The sequence below is a fragment of the Notamacropus eugenii genome, chromosome 3 (assembly GCF_028372415.1).
Source record: "Notamacropus eugenii isolate mMacEug1 chromosome 3, mMacEug1.pri_v2, whole genome shotgun sequence".
In the NCBI taxonomy this organism is placed as follows: domain Eukaryota; kingdom Metazoa; phylum Chordata; class Mammalia; order Diprotodontia; family Macropodidae; genus Notamacropus; species Notamacropus eugenii.
Window position 1 is genome coordinate 123714244 of NC_092874.1, and position 24735 is coordinate 123738978.

The window sequence follows — 24735 nt, forward strand, 5'->3', positions numbered from 1 at the left end:
TCCTATTTTCCTTTTTTTGATCTCTTCAAGATATGGATGTGCTAGAGATATTGTTGGGTCAAAGTGTATGCAGAGTTTTATAGGTCTTTGGGAGTTGTTCCAAATGGTTTTCCAGAATGGATAGACTAGTTCACAATGTCACCAACTGTACGTAAGTGTCTCAATTTTTCACATGCACTCCAACATTTACTATTTTCTTCTTATGTCATGTTAACCAATCTGAGAGAAATGAAGTGGTATCTCAGAGTTGTTTTAATACATATTTCTCTCATAGGTAGTGATTTAGAACATTTTTCATGTGATTATTAATACCTTTAATTTCCTCATCTGAAAATTGGCATTTCATAGCCTTTAACCATTTATCTGCTGGAGAATAGTCCTTTTTATAAATTTGGCTCAGCTCTCTATATATTTGAGAAATGAAGTAATTATCAGAAAAAAAATACTGTATATTTTTTTACAATTTCCTATTTTCCTTCTAATTTTGTCTGGATTACTTTTGTTTGTGCAAAATCTTTTTAATTTCATGTAATCAAAAGTATCTATTTTATTTCCCTTAATGCCCTCTATCTTTGGTGATAAACTCTTCTCTTCCTCATAGATCTGACATGTATATTTTCCCATGCTTCCTTAATTTACTAATGATATCACCTTTTATGTCCAAATCATTGATCCATTTTTACCTTATCTTGGTATATGATGTAAAATATTGGTGTTTGCCTAATTTCTGCCAAACTGCTTTCCTATTTTTCTAGCAATTGTTGTCATGGAAAGTTTTTAGCCCCAAAACTTGTATCTTCGGATTTATCAAATGTTAGATCACTATGGTCATTTACTATTGTGTATTGTGTACCTAATCTGGGTTATTTTGCTGATCTTCTGCTCTATTTCTTAGTAGTACTAGAATATTTTGATGATTATCACTCTGTAATGTGATTTAAAATCTGAAAATGCTTTTCAACATTTTTTCACTGATCCACTGGCAACAGTATAGACAAATGCTGATGATTTATGTGGGTTTATTTTGTATCCTGTAACTGCTAAAATTGCTAATTTTTTCATCTGGTTTTTAGTTGATTCTTTAGGGTTCTCTAAGTGTACCATAATGCCATTTGTAAAGCATGATAGTTTTGTTCCCTCCATGGCTATTTTTATTCCTCCAATTTCTTTTTCTTGTATTATTGTTTAGTTTTTTATTTCTTTTTCTTAAATCAAATTTATCAAATACAATTTCTATTAAGAAATTCATGGCCAGGTCTATTTTAGAGCAGTTTAACTATTAGGACATTTCTTCTAGTCTGAACTTAATCTGTCTTTTGGCAACTTTTGACCATTGTTCATAATTCTTCCCTCTTATAAGGAACAGAAGAGCAATGACAGTAACTAAGAAGAGGAACAACAACAGCCATCATTTTACAGCACTTCACTACTTCACAGCTTGCAAAGCATGTTTCATTTGATTCTCAAAACAAGCTTGGGAAGTAGGTGCTATTAATATCCCAATTTTGTACATGAGGAAACTGATGCTGACAGAGGTTAAGTGAGTTGCCAAGGGCTACACAGTTAGTAAGTCTCAGAAGCAAAATTTGAACACTAGTCTTCCTGACTTAGTCAGGCTATCTACCTGCATGCCATCTACCTGTGTATCAGAAGCCTAATCTTTCCTCTAGATGACCTAACAGACCTTGGGACTATTTAAAGAAATGCTATTCATTGTTTATTATCAAGGAGGGAGGAAGGGAAGAAGGGAGGAGAGAGAGAGAGAGAAAGAGAGAGAGAGAGAGAGAGAGAGAGAGACAGAGAGAGACAGAGAGAGACAGAGAGACAGAGAGAGACAGAGAGAGAGAGACAGAGAGAGAGACAGAGAGAGAGAGAGACAGAGAGAGAGAGACAGAGAGAGACAGAGAGACAGAGAGAGACAGAGAGACAGAGAGAGAGAGAGACAGAGAGAGAGACTGAGAGAGAGAGAGAGTTCACTAGGAGACAGATTTAAGAACTTGGAATCTTCATTGTAGAGACACAATTCAAAGACAGAGAGTAAGGATATAATTTAAGCTGATAAAATCATGAAAGGGTAGATAGGGTGAAAAGTTATCCTCAGTAAACTGTAAGATATTAGACCTAATAGGCACTCTTGGAAGCTTAAAAGAGGTAGTCTTCAGGCAAATACAATCAAAATACATAATAAAATCAGAGAACATTTTAATCCAGAGAAGTATTATGAACTGAGACTATATGGATTGTGATTATTAAGGGTTGTGAGGGATATTCGGCCTATCCCTTACTTTTCAATACGACATTGTGGAGGTATTTAGGGAGTCCATTCCTAAATGTCTATTCCTATTTTTTCCAGAGACAAAATAGGACCCAGTGTGGTTTTTCATGTATTCTTACTTAGAAAGTTGACCAGAGTAATTTATTATTTTTTTATTAATTAATTTTTAGTTATCAACATTCACTTCCACAGGATTTTGAGCTCCAAATTTTCCCCCCATCTCTCCCCTCCACCCACCCCAAGAAAGCATGCATTCTGATGACCCCTTTTCCCAATCTGTCCTCTTTTCTATCACACCCCTCCCTTCTCTTATCCCCTTCCCCTCTATTTCCTTGTAGGGCAAGATAGATTTCTATCCCACATTGCCTGTATGTTTCCAAGTTGCATGGAAAAACAATTTTTAACATTTGTTTTTAAAACTTTGAGTTCCAACTTCTCTTCCTTTCTCCCTCCCCACGCACCACCACTGAGAAGGCAAGCAATTTGATGCAGGTTATACGTGTGTAGTCACAGCAAACACTTGCATAAAAGTCATGTTGTGAATGACTAACTATATTTCTCTCCATCCTATCCTGCCATCCTTTATTTTATTCTCTTTTGACGCTCTCCCTCCTCAAAAGTGTTTACTTCCAATTACCCCCTCCTCCCATTTTTCATCCCTTTTAATCATCCCCTCAACCCCCACCCCATTTATCCCCTTTCCTCCTACTTTCTTGTAGGGTAAGATAGATTTTTATACCAAATTGATTGTTCATGTAATTTCCTGTTTAAACCAAATGCAATGAAAATAAGGTTCATTCTTTTTCTCTCACCTCCCCTGCCACTTCCACTCCACTGAAAAGGCTTTTTCTTGCCTCTTTGATGTGCCTTTCTCCAATATATTTCTCTCTCACCCCTTAATTTTATTTTTTTTAGATATCATCCCTTCCTATTAAACTCACCCTGCGCCCTCTGTCTATATGTATATAATCCCTCCAACTACCCTAACACTGGGAATAGTCTCAAGAGTACAAATATTATCTTTCCATGTAGGAATGTAAACAGTTCAACTTTAGTAAGTTCTTTATTATATCTCTTTCCTGTTTACCTTTAAATACTTCTCTTGATTCTTGTGTTTGAAAGTCAAAATTTCTATTCAGCTCTGGTCTTTTCTTCAAGAATGCTTGAAAGTCTTCTATTTTCCATTTTCCCCCTGCAGTATTATATTCAGTTTTTCTGGGTAGGTGATTCTTGGTTTTAATCCTAGCTCCTTTGACTTCTGGAATATCATATTCCAAGCCCTGTAATCCCTTAATGTAGAAGTTGTTAGATCTTGTGTTATCCAGATTGTATTTCCACAATACTTGAATTGTTTCTTTCTGGCTGCTTGCAATATTTTCTCCTTGACCTGGGAGCTCTGGAATTTGGATACAATGTTTCCAGGAGTTTTTCTTTTTGGATCTCTTTCGGGAGGTGATCAGTGGTTTCTTTAAATATTTATTTTACCCTCCAGTTCTTATCAGGTCAGTTTTTCTTGATAATTTCATGAAAGATGATGTCTAGGCTCTTTTTTTTTTATCATGGCTTTCAGGTAATCTAATAATTTTAAAATTGTCTCTCCTGGACCTATTTTCCAGGTCAGTTGTTTTTCCATTGAGCTGTTTCACATTGTCTTCTGTTTCTCCATTCTTTTGGTTTTGTTTTATAATTTCTTGATCTTTTATAAAGTCATTAGCTTCCATCTGCTCTATTCTAATTTTTAAGGAATTATTTTCTTCAGTGAGCTTTTGGTCCACCTTTTCCATCTGGCCAATTCTATTTTTTAAGACATTCTTCTCCTCATTAGCTTTTTGGATCTCTTTTGCCATTTTGGTTAGTCTATTTTTAAAGGTTTTATTTTCTTCAGCATTGTTTTGGGTGTCTTTTAAACAGTTGACTCATTTTTCATGATTTCCTTGCATCACTCTCTTTTCTCTTCATAAATTTTCCTTGACTTCTCTTATTTGATTTTCAAAATCCTTTTTTAGCTCTTCCATGGCCTGAGGCCAATTCATATTTTTCTTGGATGCTTTGAATATAGAACTTTGAATTCATTGTCTTCTTCTGGTTGTATGTTTTGATCTTCCTTTCCACCAAAGTAAGATTCTATAGTCTGATTTGTTTTTCCTGTTTTTGCTCATTTCCCCAGTCTTGACTTTTGAGCTCTTTGTCAAGATACTTATCTTCTTTCAGTGGGAGTAGGGAGGTATACTGTCAGATGCTCAATCCCCTCACAATTTGTGAGCCTAGAGCTCCAGAAGCAGCCACTGCTGCTGCTCCTGCTGCTGAGGCTGTGCCAGGCTCCTCCACCCCCTCTGCTGCCCTAGGACTGGGGCCAGACCACTCTACTCTCTCACACAGGTTCAAGGGTTTTTTCCACTGACTTTCCAATTTGTCTTTTGCATTTTGGGGTTGAGAAATCTGGAAATCATCATAACTGCTGGTAATTCAGTCTCCCAAGAGAGGGTTCATGTCCTATCTATGCCAGAGTGACCCATGCTGGACTGTGCTCTGTTCCCAGCTGGCACAATAGAGGCTTCCCCTCGACCTTCCAGGCTGTCTTGGGCTGCAGATTTGATTCACTCCATCATCTTTTGGGTCCTGCAGCTTCAGAAATTGTTTAGTCATTTTTACAGGTATTTGGCTGGGTTTAGGGGAAAAGTTCTAGCAAGTCCCTGCTTTTACTACATCGTCTTGGCTCTTCCCTGATCAGAATAATTTATAGCAGAAGAACATATGTATTTCAATCAGCAAACACTTTTTGGCACTTGTTAAACGCATTGTGCTAGGTGTAGGGTAGTAGATGGCAGAGGAACACAGATTAGCAAGACATAATTTATTTATATTATAAGCTTATCATAATCTAGTTTTTGCTTTATTATGACTCATATTCCAATGACTTGTTGACCTCATCCACTTAGGAGTTCTTTCTAATGATGGAAGTTACAATTCATCTCTTCTTCCTCGCCTTACATGACTTTTAACCATATGTTCCCATATGCTTGCCACAGAAGAGTCCAATCAATCTTCTGATAGCATTTTGTCATTCCTTCTGACATTTCAGGGGTACCTGGGGAGCACCCTGCTTGTCAATATGTTATCCACTATTCTTCCACAGTTTCTTGATGGCATATTTTATTCTAGTTATTCTTCAGGCTTTCTCATTGGTGCTAAGTTGGAAACTGTTCATATCTCAGCCTAAGCCTTCTGGTTGTCACTCATTTTTATTTCTTTGGAGGTGGTTATATTCCATGTCTAGTTGGCATATAGAAATACCAGTGAAGTTAGCATTTTGCTTTTGCTTTCTAGGATCTAAGTGACACAGTGAAGAGATAGAGAAGTTAGGAGTCTGGCGTTAGGAAGACATGAATTCAAATCCAGCCTCAAACAGATCTTGCCTGAGTGACCTGAGGCAAGTCATTGAAACTGTCTGCCTCAATTTCATCAACTGTAAAATCCAGTGCTATATTCACCGTGCTGCCCAGCAAACAAATAGACCTTTTAAATTATATCTGTAGTGCTATATAGTTAATGTTTTTGTATATTATATATCTTTACTATTTTTATTTATTTAATATTTAGTATTTATTTTAGTATTCATAGGACTTGCTTTTACTGAAAGACTTAGAAACAGTAGCACTCAATCTGTTTATAATTCTTGATTATGAAAATATTTGGATTTAATCAAAACACTGCATTCTCTTTTAAAGCCTCCTTGAGAGCAGACTTCTTTTTGTAGCCCCAGTGCGTAGCACAGTGCCTGGGAATTAGTAAAAGTTTAATAAATATTTATTATGTTTATTGACTAACAGGATGGCTTCAATCCATACATCAAAATCATTAAAAATTTCTTGAAAGATATGACGACTTGTTGTTTGCCTAAAAAAAATGAACAATTTAGGGTCAGTTGACTAAGATAATTTTTTAACAATCTATCATTTCTGTGCCATTATGGCTCCAACCACTCTGAAAGTGGTCATGTGGGTTGTACTTTACAGAATATAGTCACCACATCTTTTCAGTGTTTCGCAGTATTCCTTGAAATAATGATAACAAAACCAATAAAGATTAATTAGATACCTGCCAAGTACAAGGTATTGTGCTGGGCACATGCAATAGAAAGGCAAAAATAGAAAACAGTTTCTGCTGTCAAGGAATTTAGATTCTACTAGGAGAATTATGTTTGCCTCTAAGCAAATACAAGATACTTTGAGACAGGAGAGAGGACTAATGATTAGGGATTTGAGGGAAGGAGTTCTTCTAGGAGAAGGCATCTGAACTGACCCCTGAAGAAAGCTAAGGATTCCAAGAAGTAGAGGAAATATATTCACCTTTTCCCACTATCATTACCTTCAGCTAAACCCTGATCATCTTATTCTTGGATTAGTGCAGCTGCCTTCCATTGATTTGTCACCAAAGAGCTTGCCAAAATATCCTTCCATTTCACTTATTTTCAACATAATTCAATGAGCATTAGGTGCCCCAGCATTTGTAGACCACTTTACTAGATCCTAGGGAAATGAAGCTTAGATAACATTGATCCCTGTCCACATGGAACTGATGATGTAATAATTTTTCATTTCTTCCTTCATGTCAGTTCTCAGTTGAGGACTGCTCATATATTAAGAGCAAATCCACTTACCTGATTCAAGGGCCACCATGGCATTTTTACTGTGATCATTTAACTTCATTTTCTATCATTCTCTAATGTTCAATATGTCTTTGTTGAAATTCTGCCACAGAAAGGCCAGTCATCATCTATTCCATGTTCATTCACATCTCTGTGCTTTGGGTCATATAAGTTCCCCTTCCTAGAATTCTGTCTGTTATAACCTATATTTATTTAGATTTGACTCACCCTTCTCTTTCCTTCATGCAGCCTTCTCCAAATACCTCATCACACTAATCTGTTCCTTCTTTAAAGTCTTACTGCACTTAAATCCTGCAATAACAACAAATTTACTTAGTGCTTCATTCTTATCCAATTGCTACGTGTGTAAATTTTGTGCCTTTAGATACAATGCAACCTCAATGAAGTTTTAATTATATTTCTTTTGAATACCACCAAATGCCTACTACAGTATGGATTCATCACAGGTATTCAATAAACACTGTTGGAATGAATGGAGGGACTCAATTTCGTTAACATTCTACCCATTGTTCCTTCTATATGCTACTCAGTGAGAAAGTATATTTTTTCTTCATCACTTACATTATTTAATCTCTTCTCTCTCTATTGTCCTGTATCCTTCTTTGAACTAAGGGTTCAGTAAGATACTTTGGGAACAGGTTCCAATGGAAAAGGTCCTGTACTGAGCAAGAGGATATCTAACATGTCCAAGATCTTCCTCATGAAGCTCTCTCATGCCAGGAGATCTTTGAGTAGAAAATGGTTGACTGTCTGCCAGAGATGTGGTAGCAATTATCTACCCAGCAGATACTCATACTAGACAATTTCTACAGACCTTTCAAGTCAAGTCAGCAAGCATTTAATAAGCACCCACTATATATCAGTGATTGTGCTAAGTGTTAAGAATGCACAAAAGCAGTTTCTGCTCCCAAAGAGCTCACATTCTAATCAAACTGTGAACAAACAAAATACAGAGAGGATAATTAACAGAGAGATGGTACTAATGTTAATAGGGACAGGGGAAGGACTTCTTACAGAAGGTGGAATTTTAACTGAGCCATGGAGGTCAGAAAAAAGAATTTTCACAGAATGCCTTCTAATACTTTTACCAAATGGGTTTTCTTAGATTCTAGTTGCACTAATAATTAAATTAATGAAGGAAAAACTAGAGAAATGTAGACATTAGGAAAAGGGATGTTCTTAATAATCCACAAAACTGCCGGTAAAGATGGTTGGTCTTAAGTTCATTCTCATGCCATTAATTTCCAGTTTTGTTATTAGAGTTGAAGGGCCAAATTTAATTCTGTGTTAATGATCATAAAAGACTAGCACTATTTATTCTATATTACTACTTCATATGGCATTTAATTCATATTTAATGATTTAGCTGATATATTGAATTTTAGGTTCATAAATTTGAATAAATTTCAGCACTACTTGGCAAAAATCTCACACACAGATTCTTTTAATGTCCGCTTAAAAACCTTGTCACTTCTTTCACAGTAGACATTCAAATGAGTTAGTCCTTTAGTGAAAGAAATTTGTGTAAAGAAATAGTTTGAAATTCTAATTTTCATCATTAAACAGATAATCATTAATGAAGTACAACAATGGTAACTCATTGACCAGTGCTTTCCAAGGTAAAATAAAAACATTTATGATTTATTCACAGCATTTAAGTTAGAAAACAATGGTGTGTCCTAAGTAAAACTTCAAGTAAAATGAACTAATTCTGTTTTGCTAATACTACAAGTAAATTGAAGTCAATGCAACAAATGTTTATTGAACATACTCTGTGACAAGCATTGTGATAGGTACTGGGGATCTAAAGACAAACACAATAGTTTCTGCTTCTGTTTTGGGGAAAACAACACATATACAGATTTGACAATAAAAAGTGCATGGAAAATAATATAAAATTTCATGAGGGTCTATAGCAGTGGGGAGGCCAGGAAGGGCCTCATGATGGAGGTAGCAGCTGAGCTGTACTTTGAAGGAAGCTAGAGACCCTAGAAGGCAGAGATAAAGAGAGAACGTATTTCAGAGATGGGGAAACCATCTGGACAAAGACAGTTAGATGTGAGATGGAAAAGTATGGACAGAAAATACTTAGTAGACAAATATTATTGAAAATGAGAGAGAATAAATAGGATAAATATGGAATAAGACTTAGGAGGTAAGAGAAAAACAAATTGCCTAAATCCCTCTTCAGTGAGTAGTTTGATTAAGATGAACTATTTACTGGTACGTTACAACCCAGCATAATAATTTCTGAAAGTAGCATACATCTGCAATATATTTTTTTACTTTTAAATGAATTTTTATTGTATTAGTCATAACAACATTTATATACCTTTGACAAATAGTAATTTGTGTGTATACATACATATGCATATGTGTATATGCCTATACATATACGTATATATATACATATATATGTATATACTGTGTGTATATAATTTATACATGTATACATATATTCAAAACAGTTAAAATTATTTAAAGTAAATCAATTAATTAAAGTAAATCAAATTAATTAATTAAAGTAAAGTAACCAGGTTTTTGTCCAGGGTGTTGACATTTATAAAGCACTTGTAACAAGAAGAAATAATTGAGTTTGGCACCTGGTTAACAAGAATAATTAGTTAAAATAAGAAGCTACCAAACGGTACTTGTTCTACCACCAGCAGTCACGTTCTAGGTGAGCTCTTCCCTGGATGAGGCCTACTCTGCTGTCTCCCCCAGTGGCCCTATCCCAATAAGTGGCTTCACAGTATCAGAATCTTCACCCACATCCCCCAGCATTCTGTGCAAACTTTCTAATAAGAGAGACGAAGGTGAGGAGGAGAAAAAACAAACAACCAAGTAAAGTGTATTTTTGATACAGAATTGTGATTTCACTAAGATGTTTTGGAGAAGGATGCCAAACACAAAATGTTGAGTCTTACAGAGTTGGCTGTGAGTACTGAGAGTTTATGGGACTTGTCCGGAGTCATACAGCCAATATGTGTCCAAGGTTTCAAGTCAGCTGGCTTGGAGGATGGGAGGAGACTGAAGAGCTAAGGTGGCTGTTTGCTTCAGAATAGCAGAAATGTAAGCTTACATTTATATTGCATTTTCAAAGCATTTTTGTATACCTTAACACATTTGATTCTCACAGCAGTATTACATGGGGTGGGTAGAAATAGCGAGTCACAAGTGAAGAATTCAGTCAATATTATTGTTATTGTCATGTACACATATACCCACAAACATATTTAAAGTACTAGGTAGAGCCCTTTTGTAGCTAAATTCAGTCTGACAGCCTCTGAGTGAGTGAGTGCAAAGAGGAGAATTAAGCCCTTTGGGCAAAGTTTCGGAGATGCTCAAATTGCTGGTCGCACGTGGTTTGTAATCTTGCCAAACAAGAGTTAGAGATTTCACTGGTAGGACAATAAAATGTCATGGCAAATCAACTTTCAAAACATAAGAGAAACCTTGAGCTTTTTAAAAGAGAGATAGAGCTGGTATATATGACACATCTGGGACATGGAATAGAATAGACCTGGTACCTTTATGATTGTGTAGCTATGCGAAGGGGTTGAGCATTAGAGTCTTTAGATTTATAGGCTAGGAAGCTATTGCCTTATTTTTGACTATATGCAGTATTCATAGTACTCAGCGAGGGAATGGTTATGTGATCTTCTGGTTGGAATAAGCAACAACAACAAAAAATTCATTCTTTTAAAGAACCTAGAAAAAGATTGAACACTTGAACTATAATATTTCCAATTATATAATCATCTTTCTGATTAAAAACACTGATAGATAGGCTCATTTCTTCTGAATCGTCACTCTGGGTTGATTGACTTGACAAATTGCATGACATTATATGAAATAAATTAAGAATAAGTTGTTGGGGTGGAGGAAAATTATTTTGTCTTCATCTTTATATCCCCCTAACTTCCTTGATGATAGCAAACATCTAACAAATTTTTTTGATGGTATTCTTTTAAAAATTCCATTGAAACACAGTTGGTCTAGTAATCATGTATAATGATCTTGCCCCTGTTTCTGATGATAGGGGTATTCTGGACATGTCAGCAAGAAGTGAAAATCCAAAAATGAACATCAAGTTTAGGGTTCATAGAGCTAGTTAAGAAAGGCTTAAGTACGCTAAGTAGAATATGTCTATGTTAGATGGAGGGTAACTTCATTGTTGAAGGCAATACTTGATATCAGGGAATGCAGTAGTAATAGGTTTATTACATTAAATGAAAATTTTACTTGACTGCTGAGAATTCATTATGAGGATATCTATTAGATAAAGGAAACAGTCTCCCAAGAAAAGAGGCCCATTAAAACTATACTTGAGAATACATTAGAGGATCAAAAAAACCCCACAATTGTAATTAAAAGTCACTCTAGATTTAGTGTTCTGGAGTGACTGAGCATTTTTGGAAAGAAACAATTCTGCTCATCCACAGAATCTGTGTATGTACGTGTGTGTGTGTGTGTGTGTGTGTGTGTGTGTGTGTGTGTTCTCTAATAACAGTCTAGTAATAGGATTTGACTAATAGTTTGCATTGTTTCAAATTCAATAACTGAAAAGACTAGGCAGCTAGGTGGCATACTGGCCTAGAGTCAGGAAGACTTTAGTTCAAATCCAGCTTTAGATACTTAGCTAGCTGCATGACCCTGGGGAAGTCACTTAACCCTGTCTGCCTCAGTTTTCTTCTCTGTAAAATGATCTGGAGAAGGAAATGGCAAACCATTCAATTATATTTGTCAAGAAAGCCCTAAATGGAGTCAGGAAGAATCAAACACAATTGAAACAACTGGGTAACGGCAAACAACCACAAATGAGAGCAGAATGAATCACTGATAGTGAACATCCCAAGGCAGCAATGAATTGTGATTTTTGATATCAAACATAAGTCATTTCAGATGTAATGGAGTGATTAGTGAAAAGGAAACAAGTTCTACATTTACACTATGTGAAAGTTCCTTCCAAACCTTTCACCACTGGGTGATCCACTGGAGAGGCCAGAAACTTCATTTCAGCTTTGCTGATAGATTTATGGTTTCCAGGAAGTAGTAGAACTAGTAGTATATAGTAAAATGTGGATGAATGAGACTGGCCTTGGTGTAGAAAGGAGGGTGGCTTGAACATTGTAGGAGAGCCAGTGGTTAATTTTTGTGTAGTATATTACTTAGAAGATCAACTCTGAAATATTGCTTCAACTACCTTGGACTGAAAGTGCTCTCTCCAAAGTGACCAGTGATCTCTTAAATGTCAATGGCATTTGCTCATTATCTATTCTTTTCTGGCCTCTCTGCCACTTTTAACTTTGATATGCCTCTTCTCTGAATTTTCATGACACTACTTTCTCTTGTGTCTCTTCTTAACTGAGTGCTTACTACTTCTCAATCTAATGAGCTGGTTCTCTGTTCATACAATGATCTAAAACTGGGGATATACCCCATGACTTTGCCCTCTGCCCTCTTCTCTTTGTTCTCTGTGGTCTTTCATTTGATGGTTTCATTATATCTCATGGGTTCATTTATCATCTCTATGTACATGAATGCCATGTATCTGGTCCAAGTCATTCTCTTGAGCGACATAGTTATGCTGTAACTAAGTATTCACCAATTTAAACTCCACGTTCTGTTTCCATTTTCTATAGCCATGTTTCTATGTTAAACACACAACTGGTAGACCCCATTGCCAACACCCTTTCCAGTGGTCAGAACCAGATTAAAATATAATTAGGAATTATTTAACAGAACACATTTAAAAAAAACAATAGAATACAAGATAATATTTTCTAAGTCAATATGAGGTTTCAGGGATCCTTATTTTTTTAGTTGTTATTTGAATGTGACACCACTGTTCTACAGAAAGCCTTTCCCAGTCTCTCTTAAGTTTAGTGCCTTTCCTCTCTTAATCATTTCCTATTTATTCTCTCTATGGTTTGCTTGTACATAGTTATGAGCTTGCTGTCTCCTCCATTAGACTGTGAACTCCTTGAGGGCTGGGAATGTTTTTTGCTGCTTTGTTTTATCCTCAGCACATAGCACAGTGGCTACTACATGATTATTGACTAATGATAGGTGTCTCTTACTCAATCTGTTCAAAACAGAACTCATGACCTTTCCCTTAGAATCCTCTTCTTATCTAAATTTCCCTATTTCTGTTGAGATCATCTAGTCAACCAAGTTCTCAAACTTCCTCAGTCTCACCTCTTCACTCTCCCTCCCCTTTTCTAGCCAATTACTTACCCAGTCTTGTTATTTCTATCTCCACCACAGTTTCATATGTGTCCTCTTTTTCTCTATTCATATGGCTACCATTCTAGTTTTACTTCCATCATCTCTTTTTTTGGATTACTGTGTTAAACTTCTAATTGGTCTTCCTACCTCAAGTCTCTGCTCTTCATTCCATTGTCCAAAACAACTGCTGATGTAATTTTCCTAAAGTATACATCTGATTATTTCCTAATCTCATTTGATAAACTCCAATGCTTCTCTGATCCAAACAGGATCAAATAAAGCACGCTCTGTTTGCCTTAAATGCCCCAGCTCAAATATCACCTTTTATACAAAGTCTTTCCTGATTCTTCCAACTACTGCCTTCCTCACCAAAATTACCTTGTATTTATTTGGAATAAAGTTAATAGTAATACTTGCATTCCCTAATTAGAAACTAACTTCCTTGAGGGCAGGGGCAATTTCATTTTCTTCTTTGTGTTTCTACCTCGTACTTCCTGGAACAGAGTAGGTATTGAATAAATGCTTAATGATTGATTGATAGGTTAAGTTAACTTTAAAATCAAGTTAATAATTGGCATGCATTTTAAAATTTTTATTTATGAATATGAATTTTGTCAGAAAAATGGCAGAAATTTTCAAAGAAATTCCCTCATTACTATAGTTCATGACTATTAACAAAAGGGGAAGAGTGATATTTTTGAAGACAAATTGAGTCACAGGGAATGTATCCAAAGGAATATACAGATAATACTCTTAATGATTAATTAGCATTTAAATCAGGAGAATCTCCTTAGGAAAAACAAAAACCATGAGATTTGGCTAACAAGTCCTTTTTCTTTTCCTAAAAATGACATAAATGAATTGCTGCCATGCTTTGGTCCAAACAACACTAAATTATAGATCACCTCCAACCAAAATGTAATTATGGTATTCAAATAATTATCTCAGAAACATTAAGCTTAAGAAAACAGTGTTTTGTTTATGTATAAGTGTCCGTTAGAGTATAAAGTCAATATTTAAGTCACTCAGTGGACACTCAATTTTTCTCACCAATTTTGAGAAAAGCCACTGTGTGGTTATAATATTGACTTTCAAAAATATAATGGATTCCTGGAAGTAAATATCCTTTCAAAATATTTAAAACTTAATAGAAAATTAATTGAAGTATAATAAATTGCCCTGTCATATGTGGTGGTCACATAAGATAGATCTAGTAGCATCAACTACTCTCATGATATATAAAATAGCAACTTTGTTTCCAAAAGATCATCCTTAAAATTCAGCGTTCACTTTTCCATTCTGCCTTGGAAAACACCATGAGAGCAATAGGGCATCCTATTAGAATTTACATGGTGAATGCAATGTGTATACCTTCTCTCTTTTTTTCATCCCACTCCTAAATAAGGTCCAGTGCCACCATGAAATATATGGATTTCTAAGCATAACTAGAACTATGTATTACCAAAATGGCAGTAGCCCATGTAATTAGGGGTAAGGGAAAAGAATCAAGGAAGTGGGGTAGTGGTGGAAGATGGAAAGCAGTGTATATAACTGTAGTGGGTATTCTTGGTTACATGGTAGTTGTCCCTACTCATTTTTCTATAGTGTGTTACTGCAAGGCAGTAGCAGTGCAGTCGATATAGCAGTGGCCTTAGAGACAGGAAGATGGGCATTCATTTTTGGTCTCATACTTTTTTAGCTGTGTGACCTTGGTCAAGTTCCTTAACTTGTTAACTTTAGTCTCCTCATCTATAAAATGGTGATAAGAATACTTACTTTTTCCAGGGCTCTTGTGAGGATTAAATGAGACAATATTTGTAACACATCTGCTGCACCACAAGTACTATTTATTTAGATATATTACATGATATTATATTTGCTTTATCATTATTACATGCTATTAGTGTCATAAGAAGGTTATATTGCTTATGACCCTATGCTGCATGAAAAACTGATGTGGTTTTTCCTTGAATCGTGTGCAATCCATAAGGTTCACCTTCAACTTCCTCCTTTTTTCCTTTTAGCAATTTCCTCTTGCACTTTGAAACTATTTTTTCCTCCTTTATACTCTGAAGTTCTCATTTTTGTGTCAGCCATATTTTTTCAAAGCTCGCTTCCATGACATATCTCCTAAAATTGCCTTTTCTTATTGTGCTACATGTCTTGGTCCTTTCCTAAGCTGCCAGAATAAAATCTCCCTACCTAGTGTGTCAATACTTAAGGGTTCTGTAATATGACTGACTAACAAATTTGTTAAACTAATGATTTCCTAGATGACATTTTTGTTTCAATAGAGGACTTCAGTGTTTTAACTCCAAAGGATGACTCATGTGGGACTTAGAATTGGTATCAGTATATCAGCAAGCATTTAAGTACCTAATTTGTTCTAGGCACTGGAGATACAAAACATAAAATGAAAAAGTCCTATCATGTCACTGAAGAAGAATTATTCTTTTTGGCTAAGGGTAAAATAATACTATTCGTTCTTCAGTTGTATCATTTAGAAATGCTACCTTTTCATAATAGGTCTAGCCTAGTAATCACATGATCAATGAATGAATGATTAAATGAATGGATGAAAAAGCATTCATTAAGTGATTGTTTTTTCAAATATAGTTCCTGCCCTTAAAGAATATATTCTGATAGGGGAAAGACAACACACATAGGGGAGTGGCAGCCAAGGGAATGCACAGGGATAATTAGTAGGGACAGAGGAAAGTAGACTACAGGATCATATATTTAGAGTTGAAGGGGATATTAGAGGCTATCAAGTTCAACCCCTAGATTTACAGATGCTGAAACTGAGACATAGGGAAATTAAGCACCTTGCCATGGGTCAAAATTTAGTTAAGGTGAGATTTGATCCCAGGTCTTCCTTACTCACAGGCCAGTATCCTAAGAATAAGATTGACATACCTCTTTGAGGAACAATGACTGAGTTGATTTGCTCAGGGTTCTAGAACTGGAAGAGAGCAAGGTGGTTTCAGAGAAAACAGGTAGGGAATGAATCAAGTGTAATATGACAAGTACCTTCCTGAAACAGTGGGCTAGGTGAGGCATATACTGATCAATACAGCAGTCCCTCATTGCATATATTCCGGTAATGGAAAGGTTAAAAATCTATCAACATATCATGTCTTTGTGATTTCAGTTTAGTTCAGCAAATTAGTTTCATGGTGATGAAATGTAGAGGGGGAAATTTGTGTTTCAAACCTGGCTATATACATCTGTGGATAGAAGGGAATTTAATCATGCCCAAATTTAAGAGGTCCTTCACTGGATATTTCTCCTTGAATCTGGGGCAGTGTGTGCTTTTGTGTTTTTCAAAATATAATTACAGAAATTACATCGTCGTATGTACATATATATGTATGCATGCATATTATATATATGCATATATATGTGTGTGTATATATATGTATATATATGTATATATATACATATATATATACACATATGTCCTGAATAAGTATTTCAGAATTTCTGTCATGTAGTTGTATTTGTGATAAGCTCCTGAAACTTCTTTCAATGGGACCACTTTTTGTTTAAAACAACATCAGAGGCGATAAATCTTTCTCCAAATGTCAGATTGGTCAGCAGCTGAGGAGTAAATGGAAACTAATGATACTCATCAGGGTGATGACACAAATGATTTATTGAACACAATCATTTAACACTTTCATAAAGTCAATATAAGGGAAAGAAACTGGTTTCTTATTATGGTAAACTGTATTTGTACTGTCAGCCCATCATGATTTATTATAAACCTGTGGCTGGGATTAGGATATTATAAATGGGGGAAAAATGGAAGGCTCATTAATTTTTTATACCTACAGGTAGAAGACATGCAGTGGGCTAATAGAGAGCATACTCATCCTGCATCGGTCTGCAGCCTGCCATGCAAGCCTGGGGAAAGGAAGAAAACTGTGAAAGGTGTCCCTTGCTGCTGGCACTGTGAGCGGTGCGAAGGCTATAACTACCAGGTGGATGAACTGACCTGTGAGCTTTGCCCTTTGGATCAAAGACCCAACATCAACCGCACAGGTTGCCAGCTCATTCCCATCATCAAACTGGAATGGCATTCTCCCTGGGCGGTGGTGCCCGTGTTCATTGCTATCCTGGGAATCATCGCCACTACTTTTGTCATCGTGACCTTCGTCCGCTACAACGACACGCCAATCGTGAGGGCATCCGGGCGGGAGCTGAGCTATGTGCTCTTGACTGGGATCTTCCTCTGTTACTCGATCACTTTTTTAATGATCGCAGCACCGGACACAGTCATCTGCTCCTTCCGACGGATCTTTCTGGGGCTAGGCATGTGTTTCAGTTACGCAGCCCTACTGACCAAAACAAACAGAATCCACCGGATATTCGAACAAGGGAAAAAATCTGTCACAGCTCCAAAGTTCATCAGTCCAGCCTCCCAGCTGGTGATCACCTTCAGCCTCATCTCCTTGCAGCTTTTGGGAGTCTTTGTTTGGTTTGCCGTGGACCCTCCACATATCATCATTGACTATGGAGAACAGAGGACACTGGATCCAGAAAATGCCCGAGGGGTGCTCAAATGTGATATTTCTGACCTTTCACTTATTTGTTCACTTGGATATAGTATTCTCTTGATGGTCACATGTACTGTTTATGCCATTAAAACCAGAGGTGTCCCAGAGACCTTCAATGAAGCTAAACCCATTGGATTTACAATGTACACCACCTGCATCATTTGGTTAGCTTTCATTCCTATCTTTTTTGGTACAGCACAGTCAGCAGAAAAGGTAAGCGCAAAGAAACCAAATTACCAAGTATTTGCCTTTTCTTCTCTTCCATGGCCATGCTTTCCTGCATTTCCTAGGCTCATTTGTATTCTCTCATGGTTCTTCACTCCATGCTAGGCTTATTTAGAATTATACATATCTTTCAGGGTCACAGTGCTTTGAAAGTGAGTGGGAGTGAACGGGATTTCCATGAAGAATATTTAAACACACTTTCTTCTTGGGAAGACTAGAGAGTTGATGGATTATACTTTCTGCATGCCTCTCCCCAGGCCTCTAACTCTAAATTAACTGTGCTCTTCCAAATTAGGATTGGGCTAGCTGAAAGAGCTGGCAAAGTAAGAAGTAACTTCAGATCTCTCAAGTTCCAAATAGTCCTAACGCCATGCAAAAGTTTCTTCTTCTGCATTTCTTAAGTCAGTAGAGGATATTTTCATATATCAGTTGTGATGCTGGTGGTGAGAATTGTTGTACTTCTTTTTCCTTATCTCATTAAGGGAATGGGATGAGGATGATGTGTGAAAAAAAAACTGAGATGAGTTCTCTTTGATTCTACTTTTCATTCTCCTTTTTTTCAACAGTCTACTATAGACTTCTGGGAAGGTAAGAGAAGGGAAAGAAACAGAGGAAAGGGAAGATGATAAAGCAACTGGGACATTAAAGATTTTGTACTCTCTCAAGAATTAAGGTCCTTAATTCAACATACCTAGAGAGGAACAGGAGCTAGCCCTTTTTTCCCCACCCTTCTCTCAATAGTGCTAGAAAGAAAATCCAAGAAAAATAATTATTCTGCTGGAATGACATAATTATATGTCCATGAGAAAGAAATGGTAAAAGTGAGTCTGAACTAAAAAGAGTTAAGTGTCTAGCTTGGAAGTAGAACATAAAAAAATCAGACATAGAACATCTCCCTGTGATAGTTACTCCTCTAGTAAATTGTTCCTTCAAATTAAACAGCTTCAAAATTGTTCTATCCTCTATTAGAAGTTGTAAAGAATTGGGAGAACATCCTAGGGCCAACTATGCTCCTTTAGCAACCTTTAAAGGGATATTGGAGGACTCCTAAAGTTTCAGCTAATTCAGAAAGCTATAGCTCAATGAGGGGGACTGAGAGCTCATTACAATGAGTACTCAACCTTTATGAGATCTATGTTACCTTCAGCCATATTCTTATAAGGAAAAAAAAATGTCTTCAGCAAGCTTGCTGCTGATTAGGCCAAACCAACTATGGATCCATAATCTATGACTTAGGTGACCTCGTGAAAGTCCATGCATATGTGTATGGTAGGAAAGCAAAGCATAACCATTCTGCCCTCTAAAATAAGAACTAGTAAAAACCCTATATTTATAAATGTGGAGGAGAATATATTCTTTAACTTTCTGAGTTTCACTTAGGAGAGAAATGTGTGGGTCAGAATTGTATTCAGGATAAATTGTGCTCATGTATTTCCTCATTTTGCACGTTTCTGATTACAGCTATGGTCAAATGTACCTTTCAGAGTACTGGAAATTATCTGGGGCTTGGGTGAAAAATTGGAATCCAATCTTTTAGTTCTTTCTCTCTCTCTCTCTCTCTCTCTCTCTCTCTCTCTCTCTCTCTCTCTCTCTCTCTCTCTCTCTCTCTCTCTCTTCCTCTCTCCCTCTCTCTGCCTCCCTCCCGCCCCTCCCCCCCTTGCTGAAGTAAGTTCCTTTCTCCTTTTTAACATACTAGGTTTTATGAATGTGTGGTTACTAATGACTTGAAAAGGAAGTATGCTTTAGTGAAAATGCTAGTTTTGGAGCCAAAGGAACTGAGTTCAAATCCAGACTCTACCTGAAAGGCAATAGTAACTTTAGTCAAATCATGAAACCTTTGTGGTTCTCAATTTTCTCATTTATGAAAGGAAGAGGTTGGACTAGAACAGCAGTTCTTAATATTTTTGTGTGTCAAGGATCCCTTAGAATCCTGGCAAGGCCTGTGGACCCCTAACAGAATTAGTATTTTAAATACATAAAATATAAGAGGATTATAGAGGAAAACAGCTACAATGAACCAATAAATTGACACATACACATATATGTATACATATAACGGTATATTATATATTAACATTAATTCCAACCTTTTGTTTATTTGTTCTCTTGGATACAGTATTATCCTGATTCTATGTGTGTATGTACTTAAAGATAATTCTATATGAACATATGTATTCAGTAGTTTCAGTCATGCCCAACTCTTCATGACCCCATTTAGGATTTTCTTGACAAATTACTGGAGTGTTTGACATTTCTTTCTCCAGACATAGACATATATACACATGTAAATATTCAGGTGTATATACAAACATATATACATATACACGTTATATAATATAAAATAACATATGTCTTACAAAACAAGTTCATGGACTCCAGGTTAAGAATTTCTGGACTAGATGGTTTCTGAGGACCCCTCCAACTCTAGATTGATGATTCCCTCATCCCTAAGGTCTCTTCCAGCTCTGAATCTATCATCCTATGACTTCAACTTATGCAGTAAGTCACCTTTATCTGTGCTGAAGAATAGCTCTCTGCTCATAAAACTTTGCAACAAAAAAGGTCAATAATATGCAACTTACTTTCCTGTATTATAGGAAAATGAATGTTTGAAAACAGCAAAATCTCCAGGATTTGAATATTTAATGGGTTTTTTTCCTATATTTTTCTCTTCTCTTTTTGAAATTATAGGCTACTCTTAATCTTCATATAATGACTTCCAGGAGAAAAATAGGGAAATTAAAATGCTAATAAGATGATTTTGTTATTTAGTTAATTCTTTTAGTGCCTCCTTCATTTATTTATTTACTTATTTTTGGTAAATAACATGCATTTCTACAATAAGCCTCTCGGACTTTATCATGGTAGTTCAAATATATTGTGAAAGTGTTTTTATAAGTAATAAAAACGATGGTCATTATTTGAGATAAAGACAGAAATAGGGTCACAGAGAGAGAAAGAGACAGAGTCAGAGACACACAGAAAAACCAAGACAAAGAAAGGGAGATGGAGAGGAAGAGAATATTGATGGGTCAAAATGTGCTTAGGTTAGAGTTGCTTTTTCTTCCTTAGCTAATACAGAACTTTTCCAGAAAACAACAATTATAAAGCATGTTCATGCGAACTGGGAACAAGTTAAAGTTACACATGTAACTTGATTGAATGAAGGAATAATTAAAGAAATGAATGAGAGATAGCAATCCTAGAATTTTGGTAGTAGATTATGAAGTCTTTTAATTATTTAACTAGAATGAGCATTTGCACTGACCTGGACTAGCTATACATCAAGGTGCCAAAGTTATAAAATAGTTAAGGCTCTTCTCCTGAGGTACTTGAAGCAATAAAATTAGATGCGATTCAAAAATCTGTGCTTTCCAGCTTCCCACCTAATACTCCTCTCTGCCCAAGGCCCACTATTATTCAAGGCTAGTATTTGGGATGCTTCAGAATAGCCTTGCCTCTTTCTTTAGTTCCTTCAGATGACTAAAATAAAGGGATAAGGACAAGATATGATTTTTAAAAAGAACACTCCAAATATGTTTTATTGATTTTGAGTCATTCCTGTCATGCCTACAGGCAATCTAAGGCTTTGGCAATTCTTGGAATAGGCCTAAGATAGGATAAATGCATGTCTTGGTTTTTTTTCCAGGCTAGTCCCCATTTCAGGAAATGCAAGACTTTTTAATGAGGTTTTGCAAAAGCAATATCCTTTATCAGACCATGTTCTAATTTTTTTGATGTAAAAAGAGATGATCAGAATTTAAAAAGTTCTAGACCTGTTGTCTATTCCTGGTTTTAACATTTTCTTACTATGTGACCTTGGAAAAATTCTGTCACTTCTCCAAGACTCCTGTATCTCATTGACAAAATGATCTTTAGATATTCTCTAAGATGCCTTCCAATTCTATCATGTTTGTTTGTTTTGTAATTTATTTGACTTAAAGTGATTTGCAATGTTAGGTTTGACCAATATGATGCCAATATTGATCAATTTAACAGCAGGTAGTCAGGCAGCATACAAATGAATCTACATTCTGGCCCCTGGTATGCTCTTATGGAACCATATGTGGCTCAAAGGCTAGGGGTGATCCTAAAACTGGCAATAGTAGTGATGGTGTTAGGTTGCAGATGGGAGAGGGAAATAGGGAACAGATAAATTGAATACAGGAAGAAGGCAAGAGATGGGGAGACAGAGAGAGAAAGAAAAACAGATAAATAAAATAGACATAGCAAAGAGAGACAGACAGACAGTGAAAAAGACAGAGACAAAGAGACAGAGGCAAAGTATAAGATAGTCAAAGAGACAGAGACACAGAGTGAGAGAAAGATGTGAAAGACAAGAGACAGTCACAGAGAGATATACAGAGAGACAGGTAGAGATAGAGATAAAGATGGACAGACACGGAGAGAGAGGGGGAGAAAGACAGAGAAAAGGAGGTACAGACAGTGTATAGATCTGGATAGATGTGATTTAAATTTCATCACAAGTGTAAATAAAGATGATTTAGTATAAACAAAATAGGCAAGATACCTGGGAGTTTTAGTGGGTTTCACAGTCAATATGAATCAAAAGTGTGGTATAAGGGAAAGGGATTGGACATGTAATTTAGTATAGGAAACTCCTATTTGGGGAAACCCTCTGGATCAATGCAGATCCACATCATCACTAATTTATATAGTCTTAGAGACTTGATAAAGTATTTGATGATAGTGAAATGACATGCCCCACGTCACATAGGCATCCTCAAAGGGTGATATAGTAGCCAAAGCAAATCATCTGCAAGCACAAGCTTTATTGAGAAGGATAGTGTCTGGGACTAGACAGATTTGCTCTTGTCAGAATACATATGAACTAGTGTTCAGTTCTGGGCAACGTACCTTAGGAAGAACATCGAAGAGCTGGAGATCATCCAGAAAATGACCTTTAGGAGAGTGAATGGCTTGGACAGCATGTCCTATGAGTGTCAGCTGAGGGAACTAGGATTGTTTAGAATGGAGATGTGGAGAAGAGCAGGCTTTGGGTGGTGGGGACACAGCAGGTGCCTCCAAGTATCTGAAAGGTTAAGGAAGATTAGATTTATTCTGTTTGACCTTAGAGGGCAAGTTACTTCCTACTGCCCCCTCAAATCAATGATATTTTAAAAGAGCTTGGTCCCTTTAAGGGGTTAAAGGACAGAGAAGGGTCTGGTAGAAGGAAAATCCATCAGTTCTCCAGGAATAGTGGGTGGAAGTTATTAGAGAGGCTTGGTGTAAACAACAATGATCCCTAAATGGAATGAGCTTCCTCGGGAGGTTGTAGTTACACCTTGAGCAGAATCTATCAAACCAAGGCTGGATGACTTCTTGTAGCACATTTTGTAGGGCAGTTTATTACTATGCCTTGGGGTGAGATGATTGGCTTCCTATATCTCTTCTCATTCTAAAATTCTGGGATTCTGCATAGACCACATCTTGTGTCTTTTAATTTAGTAAAATTCATTTTCTCTCATCACAGATAGATTGTCTCAGAATACAGTTCTAAAAGAGCACTTCCAAAAGTACTTTGAACCATAATAGTGTCATTAAATAACAACTCTCATTTACGTAGAGCTTTGTAGTCACTGAATTCTTTGGATATATTTTCTCATTTAATCCTTACAATGGCACTACTAGATAGGCAGCATGGCATTATTGTCTGTATTTTACAAAGTACACTGAAGTGCAAGGTCATGTGTTGAGCCACCGGCTGCACCAGTTGACTTATAGGCGCTCTTTGAGGCTACCTTGAACAGCAATACTCATTTCAAAGGGCTCAGTAAGCATTTGCTGAATTCTGTTAAATGAGTGTTTCATGTTTAAATATTTGAGTATTTTATAGTAACTTTATAACTTACCCTTTTAATGTGGCTTGTAAAAGGAAACAAAACAAAACATGTACCTTCTAATGATAGCTGGAATCCTTAATATGGTAAAGTAGGAGACTTCTTTCTGAGATAAACGTAAGAATAGCTAACCTTGTATAGTGCCTAAACTTTGTGTTTGCCAAGTGCTTTGAAGATATTATTTTATTTGATCTTTACAACAATCTTATGAAATAGATGCTATTATTATCCCAATTTTAAAGAAGAGGAAATTGAGCCTAAGACAGCTGGGAATTTACTGAAGAAGGATTTGAAACCTGAGTTTCCAGAACCCTAAGTCTACTTTACTCCAAGTCACTCAACCTGATTCAGGATTACATTCTATAGCTTTGCATTTTAACCATATAAGCAAAAACTTTGAGATTTTTGACACCATGAAGGAACACTGAAGTAAAGGCTCAAGGGATGAAAAATTCAGTGTAAATGAAAATTGGCTCATAAATTTTCAATATAGATATGCCTTGCAATATAGTGAGGTGTCAGGTGAAGTAGTAGTTGTAGTGAGATCCTAGATGGGGAAAGCTAACTGTCTATTTTGAAGTGAACACATGATCAATAATGGCCCAGAGATATTTTTATGTGTGAGGTATCCCCAAAAGTTGCCTTAAGGGAGGATGTCTGTGAAAACTCCTACAAAGACACTTTTGAATTGCAGGACCCTGGCAAAATGTCTATTCACCTTTGGGTCTACTTAATTAAGCCACAGGTGTGTCCATATCATTCCCCTCCTCTGGTAGTTGTTATGGCTTCCTATCACCTCTAGAATAAAATAAAAACATCTGTTCCATATTTAAAATTCTTCATATTCTAGAGATCCTAATCACTGATATATTTCTCACGATTTCCCTCCTCACACTCTATTTTCCATCCAAACTA

At 36.3% G+C, this 24735-nt stretch overlaps 1 protein-coding gene across 1 annotated transcript in view; it reads left to right on the plus strand.

Annotated features, from left to right (window-relative positions):
• The window catches only part of LOC140531889 (metabotropic glutamate receptor 8), a 387742-nt gene that overhangs the window by 231430 nt on the left and 131577 nt on the right, over window positions 1–24735 (plus strand). Inside the window, exon 4 of the mRNA XM_072650546.1 lies at window positions 17012–17947. Within this exon, the coding sequence (XP_072506647.1) occupies window positions 17012–17947 (936 nt within the window). The remainder of the gene's footprint in view (window positions 1–17011; window positions 17948–24735) is intronic.